Source organism: Notolepis coatsorum (genome assembly GCF_963971535.1).
Source record: "Notolepis coatsorum genome assembly, chromosome: 6".
Classification (NCBI taxonomy): Eukaryota; Metazoa; Chordata; class Actinopteri; order Aulopiformes; family Paralepididae; genus Notolepis; species Notolepis coatsorum.
In genome coordinates this window covers 182,201,276-182,218,790 of record NC_140170.1, presented here as the reverse complement: position 1 = coordinate 182,218,790, position 17,515 = coordinate 182,201,276, and the positions used below count along the sequence as shown (strand labels likewise).

The 17,515-nt window shown below is 39.4% G+C and overlaps 2 protein-coding genes across 2 annotated transcripts in view; one reads left to right on the top strand and one right to left on the bottom strand.

The window, feature by feature from the left end:
- Nucleotides 1–17,515, top strand: part of LOC311231231 (histone H3.2) — a gene marked incomplete at its 3' end in the record, with an annotated part of 410,556 nt that overhangs the window by 64,907 nt on the left and 328,134 nt on the right. The window lies entirely within an intron of this gene.
- The window catches only part of rspo4 (R-spondin 4), a gene marked incomplete at both ends in the record, with an annotated part of 101,227 nt that continues 84,970 nt past the window's right edge, over nucleotides 1,259–17,515 (bottom strand). The window contains one exon of the mRNA XM_084315934.1: nucleotides 1,259–1,401. Within this exon, the coding sequence (XP_084172060.1) occupies nucleotides 1,259–1,401 (143 nt within the window). The remainder of the gene's footprint in view (nucleotides 1,402–17,515) is intronic.

Sequence of the window (17,515 nt, the reverse complement as noted above, 5' to 3'; positions counted from 1 at the left end):
TGCAGTATTCTTAGTACGTCATTCTCCACTCTCAATTTGATTAATTAAAACATTGTATTGTAGTAACATTGCTATTTATAGCTGTGCAAAGCTTGATGTGGGCTCGCTAACTGCAGACAAATTAACAGAGCTTGTTGACATTATTCACATTGAAGGTGCTATAAATAAAAAATGTATGTAGAGTAATACTTTTTTCAAAAATAATACTTCTACAGAGCTTTTAGAAAGGTGTGGAATAAAATATTGCTCTCCCCCCCCAAAACAATATTGATGAATGAATTCATCATTTACAATTTTTTTGCGGGTTCAAAAAGAATATTGTTGTTTACATGTTGTGTTCATGTATCCACTACCTACTTCCCGTTTCCCCACGTGGGAACGCACCTGATTGGATAAATGCTGGTGCTCTAGTGCGACATCTAGTGGCTGAATGTTATTTATAGCACCTTTAACAATACCATTCATGATGTTACGATATGAATATAATATGAAGTCATTCACATCCTTGCGCTATGCGTCTCGTGGGCAGGGGTGTAAAAAGTACCCAGAAATTATACTTAAAGTATGGGTACTGTCTCAAAATCCTACTCAAGTAAAAGTCAGAGTATCTGGCAAAACACACTTGAGTAAAAGTCAAAAGGTTTCTACTTTTAAATGTACTTAAATACTAAAAAGTAAAAGTAAAAACTTTCTTTTTGACTGTCTATTCTTCTGATAGCAGGTGTTTAATCAAAGATCCTCGCTTTCTAGTCTTGCACAAGGACCAATCAGCATGGGGTATGGGCGGGTTCATTTTCCATTGATGGGGATTTGATTGGCTGTTTTTAAATAAAGCGCGGCCGCAGGATTAATAATGTTAACGTTAGTTCGGCCAGAGAAACAAATATACTCATTAAAATGGTTGGACCTGCGAGATTTGTACTTTGTAGGGCTGCATTTTAAATGTAAGGAGTAAAACTATGTTTTTTTCCTCTCAAATGTAACCGAGTAAAAGTACAAAGTATACAAACCTAATAATCCTCCATTAAAGTACAAATCCCCAAAAACAGTACTTAAGTATTGTAACAAAGTACAATTACTTGAGTACTTTACACCCCTGCACATACACAGGTACTCGAAAGTGGGATACACTTGCGCACTTACACTAAGCACATGAACGTCGCACACGCCAAGTGCCCAAGCGGGTAAGCGTGATCAAGCGTGCGTATTGGGACGGGGCCCCCTCCCCGCGACTTCCTGTTCGTCCTGCGGCTGCTGATCAGGGCCCGTCGTGCATCTCCACAGGTGCATAGCTGGTCACGTCGCCCCCTGGTGGAGGCTCAGTCACAGTGGCGTTGGTGAGGAGGAGCCGCTTTCTTTCCCGCTTTCTTCCCAGTCCTTCATTTTTCTTCCTCTTCTTCTCTGAAAGGTGACGAGGGGAACGGAGAAGGATACAAACGACATGTCAAATAATTCCGCTCCAATCTGTCCCTGTGTTTTGAGTTTTTTCCCCCCCAATTTATTACATATTTTTCTTTCCATATTGAAATGAGGGATGGAATTTATATATATATAAGTGTGTGTGTAGATTTAGTGATCTGGACTTGTGGAAGTTATTGCTACACTACAATTCCCTTTACATATTTGAAGCTTTGAGTTGTCCTCCCTTTCCTTGGCTGAACAAACCAAATCCCTATAAAATGCTGTCCTGACCATAGATATATATAGAACACAGGGCGGCTATGTGGCGTAGTGGGCAAGGCACTCGCCACGAAATGCTGGAGACGCTGGGCTCGTCAGTTCGAGCCCAGCGCTCCACATTTGCTTTCAGTTTAGCTGGTCGTCCGTACTAATACACATTGGCCGTATTAGGGGGTGGGAAACTGATGGGTGGGGATCGGGCGTTGTGGACAGCGACTCCTACAGGTCGGTTGGTGCGCCTGCGCAGTAGAATCAGGAAGTGTCGGGGGCAGCGTGAGCCTCCCACGCGTTACTCCTCGCCACTGAGAGATCGAGCTGCGCAGGTGAAAAGATGCGACTGCTGTTACCTCAAGTACCGGAGGGGACTTGTGCTATGTATGACTTAGTCCACATTGCAGCCGGCTTGTGGGAGGCAAGAAACAGCGTCCGTGACAGGGGAGGGTTGAATTGGATAATACGAAATTGGGATGGGAGAAAATATAGAAAAATGGGAGAAAAAGTGGATAAAAAAAAAAATATATATATATATATATAGAACACTAGATAGCTTGCCCGCGCTGCCGGCCAATGGAGAGCGACATCACTGAACCGCCGCCATCTTGTGAGGGTCAGCCTTGAGTGAGAGTGAGTGAGCTGCACAGACAAAAATACTCATAACTCGCTGAAATATTGACGGATTTACAAACGGTTTGGTTTATTACAAGCATTATTAACGTGATTCAAGCGGTTTGTAAAAAAAAACATCTTTAACATTTTTTTTATAAGTATGCAGTATCATAACTACATATTTGATGTTTATAGCAAACCAACCCGTTTGTAAATCTGTCAATATTTCAGCGAGTTATGAGTATTTTTGTCTGTGCAGCTCACTCACTCTCACTCAAGGCTGACCCTCCCAAGATGGCGGCGGTTCAGTGACGCTGGTGACTCCGCCTTAAGCTATCTAGTGTTCTATAGATATCTATGGTCCTGACTCCCTCCTTCGTCTTTCACTTCCTCCTAAGTTGTTCTGCCCATAGATATATATAGAACACTAGATAGCTTACCCGCGCTGCCGGCCAATGGAGAGCGACGTCGTCGTAGGGCGGCCATCTTGCCCCAGGCAGCTCAGCTACTGATAACATTAATGTCTATGGTGCATGTACTATTTAAATAACCATAGATTGCTCAATTCTTTACCGATTTTCAAACGGGTTGGTTTGCTATAAACATCAAAGATGTAGTTATGATACTGCATACTTATAAAAATTCTTTTTAAAGATGTTTTTTTTTTTAAACCGCTTGAATCATAGCCACGTTAATAATGCTTGTAATAAACCAAACCGTTTGTAAATCCGTCAATATTTCAGCGAGTTATGAGTATTTGTGTCTGTGCAGATCACTCACCCTCACTCAAGGCTGACTGGGGCAAGATGGCGGTGGTTCAGCGACGCTGGTGACTCCGCCTTAAGCTATCTAGTGTTCTATATATATCTATGGTTCTGCCCTCCTGAGTTCTGCTAACCGATTTCTTAGCTCTTCCTGTAAAACATTAATGCCCTCTTTCTCATCCACTGACACCTTTTCCCACTGCTTTCTTAGCTGTCTCCATAGTATGTGTTAATAAGACTATGAGGTGTTAATAATAGCATCATAAACATGGTTATTGTTAGATTATAAGACAGCTATAAGCACTTATAAGAAACTTGTTAAGAATTTATAGACTGCTTAAGAACATTAACTAAAGCTTTCTGAATTTCTTATAATTGTATATAATACCATTACAAACTAAATGTTTGAGTCTTACTAACTTACGTGATCACATACATCACATACATGCTAGAAGATTTGCACTAAGTTCTCTTTTACCTCTATATTTATTTCACTCATTCATTCCATTTTTAGCTACTGTTTATATAATAATAATAATAATAATAATAATAATAATAATAATAATAATAATAATAATAATAATAATAATAATAATAATAATAATAATAATAATAATAATAATAATAATAATAATAATTAATTATATTTATATAGCGCTTTTCTAGACACTCAACCACAATGTAGGGTGGAAATTGCCTCCCTCACCACCACTATTGTATATAGTCCTGTATATTGTGTGTGTATATTGTGTTCTATGTTACTTTATGTTTATAGTGTCCTATATGTTACTCTATGTTTATATTGTTGATATTTTTATATACACCGTGGGAAGGGGGGGACGCTACACCGTCTGGAATGAGCACTACAGTCTGTTGAATTTATGCGTATCTAGATGTAACTCACATTGTATATTTCCTGATTATAATGGAAGCCCTGGATGAAGTCAATGTGTTGCAGGAAACCAAAATAACGTACTAACTAGGGTTAACTAGGGTAACGATAGGGTTACCAACCAGGGGCGGATTTAGGATTGTAGGAGATCCGGGGCTTAGCCCAGATAGATTTTTTTTACTTCGACACCACAACCTTTAATTTATACCACCACCTTAAAGCGGACAAAAGGCACTATAGAGAACACTTAAATTCACGCCCTTTAATTAATGAAGCAAACTATAATCATTTATAATAATAATAATAATAATAATAATAATAATAATAATAATAATAATAATAATAATAATAATAATAATAATAATAATAATAATAATAATAATAATAATAATAATAATAATAATAATAATAATAATAATAATAATAATAATAATAATAATAATAATAATAATAATAATAATAATAATAATAATAATAATAATAATAATAATAATAATAATAATAATAATAATAATAATAATAATAATAATAATAATAATAATAATAATAATAATAATAATAATAATAATAATAATAATAATACACTGTGTTTGTATAGCACCTTTCATACAAGAATTGCAGCTCAAAGTGCTTCACAGCAGTACAAAAAGACAGGCATAAAATGAGCACAACATTGGCAGATGCTGTCTAATGCTGCTTACCATTTCTATGCTGATGACACAGTAATTTATTGCTCATCTCCCAGTGTTGTGCAAACGATGGAGTTCTTGCAATCTGCCTTTGACATTGTTCAGTCACATCTTACCCAGCTTAAGCTAGTGTTAAATGCTGGCAAATCAAAGTTTATGCTCTTCTCAAATTGGAAGAGACTCCCAGCTGATCTTCCCACACTGGTTACTGCTGGAGGGACTGACATCGAAAGGGTTGCTTCCTACAAATATCTAGGCATTACAGTGGACGAGAACCTTACGTTTAAATCTCACATAGACAAACTTGTGTCAAAGCTGAAGCTTAAACTCGGCTTCTTTTTCAGAAACAGGTCCTGTTTTTCACTTAAAGTGAGAAGTCACCTGATCTCGACCACCTTCTTACCACTACTCGATTATGGTGACTTACTCTATATGTATGCACCTGATCAGTACCTTAGAAAGCTTGATACTGTGTACCATTCTGCCTTACGCTTTGTCACGGGATGTGGAAATCGAGTGCACCATTGCACCCTATATACCATTGCAAGTTATCCATCTCTACAAATACGACGATTTTCTCGATGGCTCTCTCTGGTGCACAAAGCTCTGCTTAAACTGGTTCCCTCGTACCTAAGTGTGCTTCTGTGCACAAAGCAATATAAGTATGCCCTTCGTTCTCAAGCTGTTCTAACACTGGAAGTTCCCCATATGAGAACTGAATTGGGAAAAAGGGCTTTTAAATATGCTGCTCCTTCATCTTGGAACAAGATACAGGAGGACCTAAAATTACCAGGACTGGTCACCCTTGGAGAATTCAAAACCATTTTAAAATCCTACGAACTCAGTTCCCTTGGTCAGTGCAACTGTGTTTGATCATTTGCCTGTTTGATAACTTGCCTGAAATTGGAGCTTGATGTAAATGTTTTATCTGTATTTTATTGTGATGTTCTTTTTTATGTTGAAACTTTCTGCTGCCTTGCTTGGCCAGATCGCTCTTGAAAAAGAGATTTTAATCTCAATGATGCTTATCTGGTTAAATAAAGGATTTGATTGATTGATTGAGATCAAGAGCAATGCATAAAGTGCAGACATAAAGCATAAAATAGATAGCAGTAAAATAGACAAAGTCAAGGTAAGACATAGAACATTAAATCACATCGTTTTTCATATTAGGATCTAAGATCTAGGGTTAACTCGCCGAACGTTGAGCGCCAGGACCCCCGAAAACCAGAATATAGTCTGGTTTTCATCGTTGTTTCTTTTATTCGATATTTCATTCATAAAGACATGCCGGCAGCCTGTGTTATCACTGGGGATGGGTCTGAGGTCTCAAAAGTCCAATATTTCTACGAGTTCAAATATAAATTCCATACAGTAAAGGTCATTCAGGTACATCTTCAGATTCATATCCAGGACACGCGGTAAATTGTCTGATTTCTGTGAAATATTTCTCATGTCAATAAAAGGAGTGTGGAATGAGACTCCTCGCTGTGCAGATGGACTGGGCTGTAGTGGGTCCAGATGCTATATGCGTGTCTATCAGATATTTCCAGCGATATGAATGCTTTGGGAATTAAATATTGTGGTAGGTTAAGGATTAGACTGGTCCAGACACTGAGTGTGGTATCTCATCGTGGCACTGTCGTTCCACCCTGATGGACTTAGGGAGTTGATGGAGTGGAATAAATCATCTCATTGTGTTATTATTTAAAATCTTACTGCATACCTATGCGTGTGACTTTCATCTGATTTCACGCGCACCACGCTGGGGAGAGGGTATTGCGATCGCTCCCGTCTGTGGTTCTGTCAGTCTGTCTGCACCAGGCATTATCTCCTACACTTCTGGTCCCAGATTTCGTTAGATCAATCTCCAGTTTTCTTCTCTCTTCTCTTTCTTCTCAACCCTCTTCTTCTCTCCTCTCCCTCCCTATCTCCTCTCCTCTATCTCATCTCCCTCCCTCTCTCCTCTCCCTCTCTCCTCTCCTCTCTCCTCTCCCTCCTCTCGTCTCTCCTCTCCTCTCCCTCTCTCTCCTATACTCTCCTCTCCCTCTTCTTCTCTCCTCTCCCTCCCTATCTCCTCTCCCTCTCTCCTCTCCTCTCCCTCCTCTCGTCTCTCCTCTCCCTCCCCCTGTCCTCTTGTTTCTTCTCCTCTCCCTCCCTCTCACATCTCCCCCTCTCTCTCTCTCTCCTCTTGTCTCTCATCTCCCTCCCTCTCTCCTCTCCCTCCCTCCCTCTCATCTTGTCTCTTATCTTCTCTCCCCCCTCTATCCCTCCCTCCCTCTCTCCCTCCATCTCCCCTCTCCCTATCTCCTCTCCCTCCCTATCTCCTCTTGTTTCTTCTCTCCTCTCCCTCCATCTCTCCTCTCCCTCCCTCTCTCCTCTCCCTCCCTCTCTCCTCTACCTCCCTCTCTCCTCTTTTCTCTCCTATCCCTCCCTCTCTCGTCTCCATCCCTCTCCTTTCCCTCCCTCTCTCCTCTCCATCCCTCTCTCCTCCCCCTCCCTCTCTCCTCTCCCTCCCTCTCTTTTCTCCTCCCCCTCCCTCTCTCCTCATCCGCTCCGTCCATGACATGGCCCCTGCTGTGATAAAAGAGAGTTATGCAGAGAGCAAGGCATGCTGGGTACATACCTCCATTTGGAGGACGGATTTATGACCCTTTGTCTTCATCCGTCCCTCACTCATACCCTCTTTCTTTCTTTCTTTCTTTCTTTCTTTCTTTCTTTCTTTCTTTCTTTCTTTCTTTCTTTCTTTCTTTCTTTCTTTCTTTCTTTCTTTCTTTCTTTCTTTCTTTCTTTCTTTCTTTCTTTCTTTCTTTCTTTCTTTCTTTCTTTCTTTCTTTCTTTCTTTCTTTCTTTCTTTCTTTCTTTCTTTCTTTCTTTCTTTCTTTCTTTCTTTCTATATTCTATCTGTATACGGATGCTCTGGTCTGCATCCCCTTAACAATTGTGTGTATTGAGCTGTACTGTATTGTACCCATTCTGCAATCTGTTAATAAAGTTTTCAATCAATCAATTCAATCAATCAAGAATGAAGGCGTTTAATAGATTAATAGATCTCTTCAAACAGGCATCTTCCCAGATGCATTCAAAACAGCCGTTGTAAAACCCTGGCTAAAAAAAAGAAAACCTAGACATCAATGTACAACTGACTACCTATACAGGCCTATTTCCAACCTTCCATTCATCAGTAAGATACTTGAGAAGATAGTCTCGGTCCAAATAAAACGATATGCTAGAAGAATTTCAATCAGGTTTCAGAGCAGATCTTAGCACTGAAACTGTGCTCACGAAAATAACCAGCGATCTCAGGCAAAACTCCTCAGATAAAAATAAGGTCTCGATCCTTGTACTGTTAGACCTAAGTGCAGTGTTTATTATTATATTTTTTTTTCTTTCATTTTTACACAAAAACAAAACACTGAAATTAAAAGATTGAGAGTAAAATAATAATACTAATAATAGTACTAAACATTTTTAAGCGACACAAACAGGCACAAAAGGCGAAGCATTTTGTATGAAAGTATTCTGTACTTCTGTATGACAACTATTAAAGAACTTGAACTTGAACTTGAAAATGTTCTATGTAGAGGCCCAAGGCTTATTTCTCTGTGACAGATTACAAAAATACAAAAATATAAACAAACATGTAACTCACATCTCTTATCATTTAAATAAATAATAAATGAAAGTACAATAAACAGAGCCCTCCCAATAAACCACCCCCACCTGAATCCCCCCACTCCCCAAGTTCAGCCCCCTGAACAAGCCCCCCCCCCCCGCCGCACACACATTCACACACACACACACACACACATACACACAAGCTTCATCTAAATCATTAACATCTAGCAGAGTGGCTGGGGTGAGATCTAGTAATTAATGAATGTCCGCTTGTCAGGTAGAGGAGAGCTCCAGTAGATACAGTAGGTCAACGTACATAAGAAGGAGTGACCCCTTAGACACCAGGTCAGCTCCCCCAAAAAGGAGAGACCTAGCAGATACATCAGCTCAGGCTACACGAGAAGAAGAGACCTAATAAAAAAGACTGTCTTTGAGAGGGCAGGTGAATACTGGGATTAACTGGGAGGCAGACGCTGTAACTCGTTAAAATTACTTATAAAGGGCTGCCATATGTTATAAAATGTTGTACTTGAACCCCTAATTGTGTATTTTATTTTCTCAAGTTTGAGAAAAAACATGACATTGTTAAGCTATGGAAGGACTCTTGGCGGATTTCCAGTCTAACAATATGATGCGTCTCGATAAGAGGGATGTAAATGCGATAATTGTTTTTTGTTTAGAGTTAAGAGCGAGTGTCTCAATAGGGGTTCCAAAGATCAGTGGACATGGCGACAAGTCTAAATTGAGTACTGAGGACAAATCAAATCAAATCAAATCAAATTTATTTGTAAGGCCGGACAACACACGTTAATGTCCCCATGGGCCGGACACGTCTTCTTTAAACAAGTCAAGAAGAAACATCACAATAAATCAAGAACAAAACAAAATCACCATGAAATCCAAAATAAAATGTAAAATAAATAAATGAATGTAACACTCCCAGACATACCCCACGCGAAGGTACGGAAAAACTCACTAAAAACCTAGCAATAGGAAAAAAGCACCACAGGCGATGTGGAGGGGAGAAACCTTAGAAGGGCCGTTCAATAATAATAATAATAATCTTTATTTATATAGCACCTTTCATACATAGAATGCAGCTCAAAGTGCTTAACAGAGTTCAAGGGGGGATCTCCTTTCTTAGATGTTGGTGATAGTAGTGTTGCTATAAAACAGGCGAAACAGTTGGTAAGTATGTACATATACGTGTAATGAAACACAAATAAGTACATGCAATAGCAACTGGGGTACAGTACATAAGAACATTTTGAAAGATTGAAAATAGAGCTGATGACGGAGGTATGGGGGTGGCGTACCTCGCATCCTCCCGGTCATCACCACGAGACATCCACCACCCTGGTCATCACCACGAGACATCCACCACCCTGGTCATCACCACGAGACTGGGAGACGGGACAGGCGTTAGACAGTTTGCGTGTTTGTGATGGGCGGACATAGCAATAGATACATGTAGTAAGCATATATGTGAATAGATACATGTAGTAAGCATATATGTGAATAGAATAGAGGTACTTAACCCAGCAATGAACTAGAACAGGCATGGTTTAGACGTTGTAGGTCGGTCTCCCATGTCTGCAGAAAAGCCTTTTCCAGTGTTTATCATTGTTTTCTAGCAATGGGGGTTTGTATCAATGGGGTCTGTGTCTCTAATTCTCATTTTGGCTCATCAGTCTAGTCTCGAGTTCACAAGATCCTCCCTCGCTCAACTAAGCCATTCTGATTTGACTGTTTTGCTGACGTGAGTAAGGCACTGGTTGTAGTCACCGACCACAATCAACAATTCGCTCAACAACAGAGCGAGTGGAATTACTGACACTTCCTCAAACGGGTTGACGTGCGCGGGTGCCGACAGAGACAGCCGAGAACGAGCGAGTGAGAGAGAGAGATAGAGAGGGAGAGAGAGGGAGAGAGAGAGAGAGAGAGAGAGAGAGAGGGAGAGAGAGAGGGAGAGAGAGAGAGAGAGAGAGAGAGGGAGAGAGAGAGAGAGAGAGAGGGACACAGAGAATTTACACACAACCTCCCGACTGCGCATGCGGGGCAGGAGCTGCTCCACTTGCATATCACTGTCAAAATATCATTGCGCACGCTCCCACGCGCATGCCCGTATTCCGATCCGTGCAATAATATTTACAGGGGTATATATTGTCATTTGAGACAAGTTAGCAATGCATTGTCCCGTGGGATATTATGCCCCCCCGCTGCAAAATTAATTAGTATCCCCCTCAATCTCTCTATACTGTATCTCTCTCTGTCTGCCAGTGCAGACTGTGGGTGCTGTCACTCAAAGCGCTTATGGGCGGAGCCCAGCCCAAAACAGCTTGAAATCTTGAAGTGAAAAAATGCTGCTTTAGGCTGCGGTTACATTAAAGGCAAAACGATTTCGTTTCATTTCACTTTTCAGAACGTTGTGTATTGGCAGGCAAGTTAGACGTTGTTTATCTCGTGTATGTGCGGGAGGTATGTGTCACGTGCACAAGCCAGACAGAGAGAGAGAGAGAGAGCACAGAGCGCGCGTGTGTAATGCAGGACCTGTCTCGCAGAGGTCTTTAATTGGCATGCAACGACACTCAATGTTAGAGTGTGTGTCTGCCTAAAAGCACAGCAGAGAATTATGGCATCATTAACCGAACTCAGCCCAACGTTTAGTACAATACGCAGGTGCGTGGGCTCACGCTGTCTATACAGCGCGATAAAATGACATATAATAAGCGCCTTTGTATTGTAAGTAACCGTTGCATTTGTACTGTGTTCATTCAATAAATATAGTTTTTGGCGTGAGAGGGACGAGGAGTTGTGATGATGATACCAAGATAATAAATGCCCGTTTATAAAGAGAACCGACCTGTGTCCGTGTCATTGGGGAGAGAGCTACAGGTCAATCGGTCTTCGGAACCTTCATTTTGGGAGAAATAAATAATACGTTTAATAATAAGTAAGACAACAACGTTTTGAATTCCATATAAATCGATATGGTTTATTATCCGTGGCCTGCCGTGTGTTTTTGACTTAAGTCTAATCATTAATCTGGACCTTCAGAGCAGTTTGTTTCAACATTGGCTATAGGCTTCTAATTGAATTGAATAGGCTAAACTTCGTTTTAAACTTCTTGAATTCACATTTCTTTAGTTTGCAATAATGCAACTGCAAGCCAATGTTCCGAGACATATTACCTTTTATTGGTTAGGTTTAACGGGACTATTTAACGCTCGGACATTCCAGCTGGCTAAAGTGATATTACCATCCCGTAGGGTTGATATTAGGAGTCATCATAATCGGACTTTATAGAGTGAAATAGAACATCATGAACAATGTAAAGCCCTTCCCATAGTCGAGCGGACCGTACACGGAGCAGACTCCCGCGGGCTCAAAGCTGACCCAAAGGGTACTCAAAGCTGACCCAAAGGGTACTCAAAGCAGACCCAAAGCAGAGTCCAAGTGCGAAGCTCCTATTTTCTGACGCGCGGACGTCCGCGGCGCCCACTTGGTGTCACACAAAACGCTGCTGGCGCGAGACATGTAGGAAATTGGTCTGCGGAGATCCGCTCGACTATGAAAGCTCAAAGAGTCCAGTGGACCTCCGCAGAGTCCAGTCCGTGTACAGTCCGCTCGACTATGGAAGTACCATAAGAGAGCACAATAACACACATAAACACATCACATACCTCCCCATCCTCCTGCGAAAATTAAGCTTATATAATAATAATAATAATAATAATAATAATAATAATAATAATAATAATAATAATAATAATAATAATAATAATAATAATAATAATAATAATAATAATAATAATAATAATAATAATAATAATAATAATAGAAGTATTGTAATAATAATTTAAAAGAGAATAGGCTATCTTCAGTCAGCCTTAATTTAGGCTAAGAGCTGCATTTAAAGAGGAAAAATCAAGCATAGTCTATATTAATAAGAGAACAATTTATACATTTTTATTCTTATTTATTTACTCTTTTTCCCCCGCTGGTAGTATAAAAAAAAGGGGAAAAGGTATCTCCAGTTTGGCGAAACGTTGATTCATGCCGCTGTTCATCTTATTAATAGCCGATAGAATGTTTGAAAGTGACGGGTTGTCCTCCATGCGTTGCTCACTAGTGGCTCTCCTGCTCACTAGCGTATTTTACATCTTGAGCAATAATATTTGCGTCTTGTTCTAGCAGCGTTCTGTGATATCATCATCATCATCTGTCATATCAAGGGCACGCGGACGTCGGTGTCTACTGCGCATGGGCGTTGGGCGTGAACGGCTCCGTATCTGGCTCGCGCATATTACATGGCACTGTTGCCGGCGAGTTTTGAAAATGAAAACCCCCTTTGAGCGTTGCCGCTAGGAAAACGAAATTGCCTGCCAAAACGAAATAATTCGAAAATGAAACGTTGTAAGTGTAACCATGGCCTTAGAGAACTTGATTAGAAATACAAAACAATGAATTCTTTTTTCAAAAACTTTACAGATGTGTTCCATAGACTCACAGGAATTGTGTAAAGTTGCCCAACTAGTGAAAGGAATAGCAACACATGTCCCCTTTAAGCAAGTTCTCCGCCGGCGGACCATTTCCTCATGGTTTTACAATAAAAGAGATATAATTAGCATTTTTACGATAAATTCTTATTTTTGGTAAATCTTACAAAACATCGGTAAAAATGAAAATATACACTTTGACTGCTGTTTTGATAGGGTTATGGTATTTACTCTTGGCTAAAAAAAACAAAAAAAAAACTCTTAACATCCATGTGGGCCCTCATGAGGACGATTCGCGACACGCCACTTTGCTGACCTCTAGCGGCTCGGGTGTGCATTTCTTTTAATACAACATATAGATATAATTATAGCCCAATTGTTGCCTGTCAGTTGCCCTTTCACGTGACAAAATGCATTCAGCGGTTCTCGACATGCCGATATGTGAGGCGTGTGCCAAAGTACACATTACCACCCCAGACCTCCGGGGGCTCTAGCTCCGTCAATCATTTGGCGATCTCGAAAAAGTTTGGACAGGGTTGTAGCCAATGAGTGTGACTTTCCAATGATACCCCATGATATGATTATTGGGGATCTAATACGGTCTCTATTGATCGATTTATGATAAAGAAAAGCAGGGTCGCCCAATTGGGGGACCTACAGGCTTAACAGGTTAAGAAAATAAATCAAGTCCAAAAAACAGGACTACACTCAATAAAGAGGTATAGTAGAAAAATAAATAAGCCACAAAGGCACCTCCTAATAACGGAGTTCATATTGAAAACGTAAAACAATAAACCTCCACTAAGGGTGTTTATGTGCCGTAGTAGGCAAAGGACGGTTCCAAAAGAAACACAACCATAAAAGGCTCAGCCTCTATAAAACAAAGTGTAGAATAAAGCCAGTAGTCCAAAACAAGGATGGCTACAAATAAAGGCTAAATTCTGAATAGGGCAGAGATCAGCACCACACTTCAATATAACAAGCGTGACCAGATGGACAGCGAACACTAGGAAATGAAAAAGCAGCTAACACTGCGAGATTCAAACTTAAATAGACTCAGCATTGCCATAGGCACAGCTGCACTGAATCAGGTGCAATCAAGCCCACACACCTGCCGACCCATGAGGCAATTAACCACAGACACCAGTGATTGACAGCTATCCCTCACAGGAGACGAAATAGACAGCTGTCCCTCACAGAAAGGTGAAATAAAGTAAAAACCATGACAATAAAGGGAGGAATAGCATGATTTGAAAACGTTATTAATGTGTACATGGTCAGAAGTTAGGTTTCCAGAGGGATCTTTAATTTGAGGGATTGAGCGGGAAGCTGCATTCCTTTTAAATTGATGGGCAAGTAAACATCCTGATTTGTCTCGATGTTCATAGTAAGTGCTACAGTATGTGATTTCATTAAGAGCTGCTCCGCATCGCAAGTTGAAATAAGGTCAAATTCCTAAATTAGATAATCTAATATCTACGGTCAAAGGGGCGTGGTCTGAGATAACGATACTTAAATAGTGAGATGAGCTAACACAAGGAAGCATTGAACTATCTATAAAACAATTTTAGAATAAGAATGGTGTACTTGGGAGAAGAAGGAAAATTCTTTGGCTGTAGGATTCCGGAATTTCCAAGGATCTATGAGACCGTGTTGTGACATAAAATCGGAAAATGATTTAGAGTAGACATATTAGTTTGAGAGAGGTTGCGGGGGCTGGAGCGGTCCAAAACAGGGTTAATAGCACAGTTCAAATGTCCTCCAAAAATAGGAAGATGGGAATTTAGGAAAGGACGATAATGTGTGAACAAAACTGGCATAGTCGAAATTGACAATTGACACATTGACCAGCAACACTGGTCTTTGGTACAAGAGGCTGCACTATACGACAATATACCGGCCATTTTTATCAGCAATGATCTTGGTGGGGGAGAAAGAGTGGAACACCTGATTAAACTGAGGACTGTGTAACCTGTGATGATCTTTGTTCCTTAGGTGTGTCTCCTGTAAGAAGAAAACCATGTCAGTGTTTAATCGATTAAGATGTGTACAAACTTTAGATCTCTTAATTGGATTACCCATACCTTTAATATTCCAAGTCAGAAACCTAATGCACCCATTACCCATACCTTTAATATTCCAAGTCAGAAACCTGATGCACCCATTACCCATACCTTTAAGGCGAGACACTACAGGTGAATAGGGTAAACAATTTAACTAATAGATATCACAATGAAACTTCCCCAGTTGATTACTTATATTAAGACAAGACTTATTTGTATTACAAGTTTTCTGAAATTGTATGTTTAAATATGCAAATGAGGCATGATCTACTTAAATATGCACTAATTTGCATATAATTCCAGGACAGAAATCTGAACATTGGATAAAGCCATTTTCAAAATTATTGTTTCATTTTGTTGACATATTAGAGCCAAAGGTTATTACAGAGGGGATTTTGGATATCTCTTTTTATCACTCCATAAATCAGAAAATACTCCATTCAGTCCATTTGTATTGTAAAATTCCATATTTCGCCATGTTTTTAGGAATAAAATGTGATATAAATCAGGGTATGAATGCGATATCAACAAACCCTTCTGTAAATACCTTCAGAACATAGATATGAATAGAAGGTTTGGTGTATGTGAGTGCTACTGAAGTGGAGATTTCTGGCTCAGAGTATGAGGAAAAACTCTTAAAACTCATTTTTGGGAAAACGCCTTCAAAGTTCTGTATTGTAAAATGCCATACTTATTTTTTTTAAACAGATATTTACAAACACACTACCTAATCAAACCATTAGTAATAGACAACCTAAACACATGCCTGATAACTGAATAATAATAATAATGATGTTATTGAACTGAACAGAACTACACACAGGCTACAAACAGTGTAGTAACAGTGTAGTACCCCCTAATAGGCAAAACATATTTGAATAGATATCACTATGAAACTTTCCCAGTTTGTTATGTACATATAAACTAAGAAAAAATATATTGCAAGTTTTCTGAATTTTATGTTTATATATGCAAATGAGGCACTTCTCCATTAAATATGTGCACATTTATGGATGCAATAAGGCAAAATGAAGTAAAATAAACAACTAAATGTGCGTTATTGACGTTTTATTGTCACTAGATTCATAGAAGACATGTTTAGGAAGCAAAATATAACAAAATCTCAAAATCAACAAAAAAAGTATATTTGCCTATTCACCTGGGGTGTCTCGCCTTAATATTCCAAGTCAGAAACCTAATGCACCCATTACCCTAGCCCCTTACGTGACTGCGAGCGAGCCTGGGTCTCTACCGCAGTCACTCTCACCTATACTGCGACCATTTGCAACTTATGGTACCGAGCGTGATCACATGGAGCGCGCTGGGTCAAAAATATATCATTGTAGTTTTTTTGCGGCCATTTTGTGGAGGGGATGCATAGCTGCCGATCAGCGTTGGAATTTTTCCGAACTACATTTCCCTTCAAGTTCTATGGGGGTTCAAAGTTCAGAGTTGAATTATGAATATGTCAATAACTGGTATTATTCACGATAATAAGCCACAAAAGGTAACGTTTTTGACAAATATTGAAACGCAGTTAGTTTCTCCTCCCTATTGTTAGCATGTAGGAACAATTAGATCTGAAATTAGTTTCAAAACGGTTGCACTGTGGGGGAAATAAAAAAGTACAGTCGATTACAGTAGATATCATTATCTGTTATTATGCATGTCTGGTGATACTAAATCCAAATTGCATTGGTCCTCGGGCATTTGAAAGATACTATATGTATATATATATAAATGTGCGAATTGGCTATAATAAAGTAATGTATAAGCATCTATTCTATATTCTATAATAATATTTCAAATTGCATTGGTCCGGATGGGAGAATTCAGTACTGTATCTACAGAACCTTCGGTTTTATCATCTTCCCTTTATTAATTTTCTTAGATTTCTTGTACACATGATCTCAAGAGGGTACTGAACGAGGTCAGTGCCAGTTTTCTAAGTTTGGCCATTATTATCATGGTGTTATTTACTGTCAAAGATGCAAAGAAAAATCATAATTCATATTCTCCTTTGTTTCATCACAATTTAAGCAAGCCTAGTAATAGACACAATATTTCTGACACTGTGAATACATTCCCTGAGGTCCATAGATGTACCTAGATACCAACAATATGCAAATAGCCCTTGTAGAAGTGGAGCAATATTCCATTTACCTAGGTATACATTTTATGCGGATTTTCACCTGGGGTGGAACAGGTTAAATGTTAGATCCTAAAATGAAAAACGATCTAATGTTCTATGCCCTATCTTGACTTTGTCTATTTTGCTGCTGTCTATTTTATGCTTATTTTATGCCTAATTCTATGTCTGCACTTCATCCATTGCTCTTGATCTGCCAATTTTGTGCTCATTGTATGCATTTTTTACTGCTGTGAAGCACTTTGAGCTGCAATTCTTTAATGAAAAGTGCTATGCAAATAAAGTTTATATTATCATTATTAGTATTATTAGTAGTAGTAGTATTAATACATTAATTTGCGAGCAAGTTTCCTGCTTTTTCTTTCGGTGCAGAAATTTCACCTGAGAAATGTAACTTTTTTTTGATCGCCTGGCTTCAGAGCCACAGTTTCCCCTTAAAGTGCCTTAGATTTCCACTCTGGAGGCCAAAGGTTGCCGAGTCCAACACACATACAGTACACACATACTTTATTGAATCTGCAGATCAAATGCCATTGCACGTTGGATTCAAACGGC